The sequence below is a fragment of the Nelumbo lutea genome, chromosome 8 (assembly GCF_056320005.1).
Source record: "Nelumbo lutea isolate HS-2025 chromosome 8, American lotus-T2T, whole genome shotgun sequence".
Classification (NCBI taxonomy): domain Eukaryota; kingdom Viridiplantae; phylum Streptophyta; class Magnoliopsida; order Proteales; family Nelumbonaceae; genus Nelumbo; species Nelumbo lutea.
The window spans coordinates 30,914,028-30,920,369 of record NC_142691.1 but is presented as its reverse complement, the minus strand read 5'-3'; the positions used below and the strand labels follow the sequence as shown (position 1 = coordinate 30,920,369).

General features: G+C 37.9%; 1 protein-coding gene across 1 annotated transcript; it reads left to right on the top strand.

Annotated features, from left to right (window-relative positions):
• Window positions 1-620: 620 nt before the first annotated feature.
• Window positions 621-3,376, top strand: LOC148843684 (ankyrin repeat-containing protein BDA1-like). The gene is made up of 2 exons (XM_088959956.1): window positions 621-1,256; window positions 2,486-3,376. The coding sequence occupies exons 1-2, from the start codon at window positions 672-674 to the stop codon at window positions 3,275-3,277; spliced, it is 1,377 nt and encodes a 458-aa protein (XP_088816082.1). The 5' UTR covers window positions 621-671; the 3' UTR covers window positions 3,278-3,376.
• Window positions 3,377-6,342: the final 2,966 nt, after the last annotated feature.

Sequence of the window (6,342 nt, the reverse complement as noted above, 5' to 3'; positions counted from 1 at the left end):
GGAAAAGAGGAACTAAGCAGGAATTATTTCAAGTGATGGCATAATAATCCTAGAAGGGTAATTTTGGTAATATAAAACTTTAACTTTTCCGGTAAATACACACACTAGTTTGGGAATTTTTCACTCTCCATCTAGAATTATCGGAAGGGGCCAATAAGAAACTTTTACACCAAAAGTGAGGGGAGGTCTTTAGAACTTTTAAAGGTGACGGGAGGTTTAATTACATTTCAAAAACGTCAAGGGAGGTATAAGTATTTTACCCTTTATCCTATTGATATTTAAATCAAATAACCCTGACGACCCAAACAGAACAAATTAAATAGTATTTATCTGGTTTGCATCTTCTGACAATGAATTGAAACCTATCTAATTTCCAGGTCAGTAGATCACCAGTCTTAACCAGTTGCACTCGGGCTTAAACCCCAAAAGCACAAAGTCCCAATTTAAGCTTTGTGCTTTGATTCTTAAAAGTGTTTTGACTTTAAATTATTGGTTTTTAAAAGATTATTCATTTTTGCTTTCCACAGCCAAAAGCTCAAAAACAAGAGCAGATTTTTCTTTTTCCTTCTTTTACTTAAAGAATTATCATCTGAGAGTGAAGGATTATTGGAACCAAATTGACTAAGAAAAGACTCAACCCCCCAAAGCAAATTCATTTAGTCCTAATTAAAATGTCAACAACAGTGGATGGAAGATTGTTCGAGGCTTCTCGGACAGGGAACGTCGACCACCTGCTCCAGTTGATCAGAGACGACCCCCTTGCGCTCGAAGCTCTTGCACTGTCATCTGGAGAGACTCCTCTGCACATAGCTGCAATGGCCGGCCACCTTGACTTTGTTAAGATGATGATTGGTTTGAAGCCAGAGTTTGCCAAAGAAGTTAACCAAGATGGGCTCAGCCCTCTGCACATGGCTTCGGCAAACGGGCACTTAGAGATTGTGAGGGAGCTCTTGAAACTAGGCTCTGAGCTTTGCCGTATCAAGGGCAAAGATAGAAGAGTTTCTCTTCACCATGCAGCCATGAAAGGGAGAGTTGATGTCATAGCAGAATTGCTCTCGGCCTGCACTGAATCTCTGGGTGATGTGAGCGTTCTGGGGGAGACTGCTCTTCACCTGTCAGTGAAGAATCACCAGTTCGAAGCATTCAAAGTGCTGGTTGAAGGGATCAAACACCTCAACAAGGACTATCTCTTAAACAGGAAAGACAAGCATGGAAACACTGTATTGCACTTAGCAACATACAGTAAACAACTCGAGGCAAGTATATATGATATATCCTCTCAAACCCTTAATTTCCTTTACATGTATCCTGGTTTAGTTTTCATCCTAATTTAGGAAAATTAGTAATCCCTGGAGGCATCAGGGAGGAGATTCTATCAGTTGCACGCCTGAGATGGATTAGTTTAGGTCAGTAAGGGCATTTTGGTAAAATCATGTATCCCCTGCTTGTTTGTCACCCGTGTTGACCAAAAATAAATTCATTCTCGAACACCTGTGCTGATTTGGTTGATTGCACGGCTGAGAGGGATTTTTGGTCAATATGGGCATTTTGGTAAGAGTGTATACTTGTATATGCTGACCAAAATTCATTATCAAACTCCTGTGCTGATTGGTTAATTGCACGACTAAGAAGGATTTTTGGTCATTATGGGCATTTTGGTAAAATTGTATAGACCCTTGTTTGTCACCCATGTTGACCAAAATGCATTCTCCATGCTGATTGGATAGTTGCTACTGGTGGAGTTTCTCATGGGGGAGGTTTTATACAAATTGAGGTCCTTATGGGAGGGTTGATCAGCTGTGATTGAGGTGCAATGAGTAAAGCACTTTGAAGAAGCTAAATTAAAGAGTCATTATAGGAGGGTTGATCAGCTAGAGAGTCCATTTCTTGTAGTTGGGCTTTTTAGATTTTTCACCAAACATAGCTTATACTTATAAATGCCAAGCCACTCATGAAAGTTCTCAATAACCATTTGATCATTGTCTATCAATAAATACTTGACATGGTCAAAATCAGTAATAAAGGCCGCATGATACCTGAAAAACTGATAATCAATCAACCAGTATCATAAAAGCATGGTTTTCCAGTCATCATTGACTTCGATGGTTGAATCGTTTGGTTCGGAAATCATCTAATAAACCAGTTCTGTTTTATCCCAAAACTGAGATCTTGCCAAAAACTATTGTTAATTTGATTAGTGCCCACTGACCCAAACGATCAAACCGCTGATCCAGAAACCGGTGGCCAAAGTGGTTCTGATTTCAAATTGGTTTTTAAAACATTTCATGAAAGTGATAAACAATCAACTGGTATTCATCACAATTCATGAGGTTGTGATTAGTCAATGTTTTCTAATATCAATCTTTTTAAGCAGTAATAATAATACTGATGATGATTTTTAACAAGATTATGCATATGGGATATTCTCTTTTTTATATGCTTTTTTCTTCTTGTGCATCATTATTGTGTGTGTGCTATTGGGAAGCAGGTGATAGAGCTGTTATTTAGCACCTTTGACAGTGGGACAGTAGAAGTAAATGCTACAAATGAGACTGGCCTTACAGCCCTAGATCTCTTGGTTAGTTTTTCAAGTGAAGCAGGTGATAGAGAAATTCTGGAGATCCTTCAATCTGCTGGAGCCAAGAGAGCTCGTGATGGCACCTCCCCTCATTCACCAATGAATAATATTGATGAACAGGTTATCATCGATCGTCCAACCACATCACAGACGACACAGAGGACTCAATGTCCAATGGACCGATTGGTAGAGTTCTTCAAGTTTCAGAGGGGCAGAGATCCGCCGAGCGACGCCCGTAGTGCACTGTTGGTGATAGCAATACTCATAGCAACAGCAACCTACCAAGCTGTGCTCAGCCCTCCCGGCGGTCTGTGGCAGGACAGCACTGCACCAGATGGTAATTACACCATGAAAGCACACACTGCAGGGAAATCCATCTTAGGTTCCGTTGACCTCATCTCCTTTGGTCTATTTGTGTTCTCCAACTCGGCGGGGTTCTTTCTATCTCTTTTCATGATCAATATTCTCACAAGTGGATTTCCTCTGCAGCTGGAGCTGCAAATCTCCTTGATAGCGATGATGCTCACGTATGATACCGCTATGGGTGCTATCATCCCGAATGGTAGAACGAAAACTCTCTTCATTATAATTTCCTCAGTTCTTCCTACGGCAATACCTTGTGTAGCCAAGTTGGTGAGAGTTTTGATACATCGTTCCAAGTGTAGAATGACACAATGGAGAATATTTCAACGTCATTAATTACAGCTTGACCGTTGATATGGAATTAAACACAGGAAATCTCTCTGTGTACGCTTGTTAGCTTTTTTTTATCAATCTTAACAAATTTAAAGGTTTATGCTAATTAGTATGTATCTCTCAAACTTAGTATTTTCTTTTCTCCTATGGACCATTCAATTCATCCCTGCTTTACAAGGTTATAGAATTCTCTCCTCCCCTTGTCCACTCTTAGGTTATGTTTGGTTTGAAGGAAAAGGTAGGGATCAAAAGGAAGGGAAAGACAAGGGTAAGTGTTTCCTTACATTTCCCTTCACTTCCCTACTTTTTCCTTCAAACCAAACACATCCTTAAGGCTGCGTTTGGAAATGATGCAAATGAAGTGTAAATCCTGGTTCAAAGTAAATTTGCACTCTAGTTCATTTTTTATTGTGTTTGGCAACATTACATTTTTGCATTGACAAATGACAGAGCAATGCATATTTACATTGATAATAAGATGTAAAAGTACATCAATAAAGACGAAGTAAATTTGCATTCAAGTGGGATTTTGATAAAAAAAACATATATTTTATTGGAATTCGTGTTTGCATTCATTACAGCTAAAAGTCTGTTCGGTAATAAGGTAAATTTGTCAAAGCAAAACTAACCCAACTTTGCAATTTATATGAACCGTTTTACACTACATATTTGCTTTCACACATATTTGTATCGTTTTCAAACGCAGCCTAAGGTGTTACAAGATTTGAAATTTGGAAAATGAAATAGAAGCATATAGGATAATTGCTATCCTATATTCAATTACGTAAATCTCATGCAAATCAAGTCCATGCAAAGTGCTTCGACTTGGGTGGGTGGCCGGTGATACGAATTTTTAACACCCTCCTGTTTTATTTGAGCATATAATATAGTCCAAATCTATTAGGCAAAGCATTGTAAGCATATTCAATAAGCACTTAATAAATATTCTGACAGCTATATCAAAAGTTGATTTTAATCTTTTTCAAGGGTGGCTACGGATATTTTGAGTGACACATGTTAAAAAATTTTCTAAGTGCTTATTCAATGTATTCACCATATGTGCCTACCTGATCCTGACTGATTTGAGCATGATAGATTGTATTTGAAGCAAAAGACTTACCCCAATCCCAAAATACCTTTATTTGCCTCCTAATCAAACCAAAATTTCATTTCGAACTCCCTAATAGATAGAAGCCATTCAACCCTTGAATTCCCATTATCCAAATACTTTTTGATAGATCAAACCCCACCATTACATCTAGTAACTCCAAAAATGTGTGGACTCACCAAATTTCACTAAAAAATTCACCTCATCACACCTTATTCATTTGGTGCACTCTTATTGGTTTACCAGCTCAAACTGCATCACACCTTTCAGTTTTTCTCTTTGGTTTGTTTGGAAAGCTAGGAATGGATTTGTTTTTGAAGTAGTTCCAAACCCAATTTCTACTTTGTATGCTGCCCACTAGTGGAGGATGGAAGTGAGGAGAGCTTCCCTTCAAAAATTAGCCGACTGTTCTCATCATAAGCAGGGGACAAGTCCTTTTTGGAATGCTGGAATGGTTTCTCAGGTTGTAAAGCAATGTGTGATGGTGGTTTTGGAGGAGGGAGCAGTGGTTTTGGATTTTGGGTCTCAAATGAAGATTTCAATTTTATTTTTGCAAAATGTGGTCCTTGTAAAGTCTTGTCTGCACTGTATGCAGAAGCCTCGGCAGTGTTTGAATCTGTCCTGACTGTCAATAGACCGGGGTTAAACTAAGTGACTATTTCCTGTGGCTCTATTAATATTGTAAATGTCATCCTTAGAAGATGTTTTGATCGTGACTCAGCTATTTGGCCGATCCTTCATAATTTGTATGATTTTTCTGAAGTGGATTTCAAGTTGATATTTGCAAAGCGGGACTTCCTTGGTGCAGCTCATAGGTTGGCAGCTAAGGGTAAGTGTGGTGCTAAGGAGTTCTGGGGATCTCTGCAGTGGATGCTTCCTCTGCTGAGAATTGAGGATTTGAATCGGGTTTCTGATTTTTCTGTCGAGATCTCCAAACCTGAACCGATAAGTAAGAAGGAAATTAAAGTTGTCTAATCAACATGTTTTCTTCTTCTTCTTCTTCCATCTTTTCTCTTCTTCTTTCTCTATAACAAAAATAGGATTTCAGCCCCTATATTTCTAAATTTTCTTTTCTATTTCTTTTTTTTTTCTTCACTTGAGTATGTTGATTTTCTATATTTTAACATGAAACTTATACTTTTCTTATAAAAATTATGGATAATTATTAAGGAAATATGATTATAGAACGTATGGAACTACCCTAGAATATATTTTTTTACTTACAAAAATTTCATTGCCTAGGCAATGACTAGGTGCCCGACTAGATGACTAGGCAACAAGGCGCCCCCCTTGTTGCCTAGCCTCGTATTGGCACCTTAAAAGCTATGCTTCAAAATATTGGTAATTTGGTTTGATGTTGCAGAGATAATTTCAAACTCACTAAGATTGAAATGAAAGCAGGGGTCTAATTTCTTAACCCTTAAATTTACTCCCGGTGGAGCAGCAACCGAAAATTTTATTCTAATGAAAAAGGGGGTACCTAGAACCTGACCTCTTGAAGGAAACCATACAAGGGAGGTTAGCCCAACAACCATACAATGGAACAGGAGAAATCCAGCCAACCTCCTACCAAACCACCCAAGATAACAAAAAGACAGCCAGCAATTATTTGTCAAGTATGGGTCTAGTTACGTGTTCGCTTGATTTCCTTTTTTTTTTTTTTTTATATGCGAATTCATGGGTGGAAGAAAGCAACCTTGCAAGAAAGCTCATCTTCCAATACTATTTGAGTGAATGACCATGTTTAGAGGCTTCATGTTATCAAAAACAGCCAATGGTTCAATGCTTGGCCATGTTTAGACTTTAAGATGCTTCATGTTATCAAAAGCAGCCAATGCTTCAATGCTTATTTCTTTTTTATTTTACTTTATTTTATTTTATTTTATTTTTTTTTTTTTGAGAGAGAATTAAATCTAAAGACTGAATCATTGATTGAGAATTTTTAACTATGAGATATTGA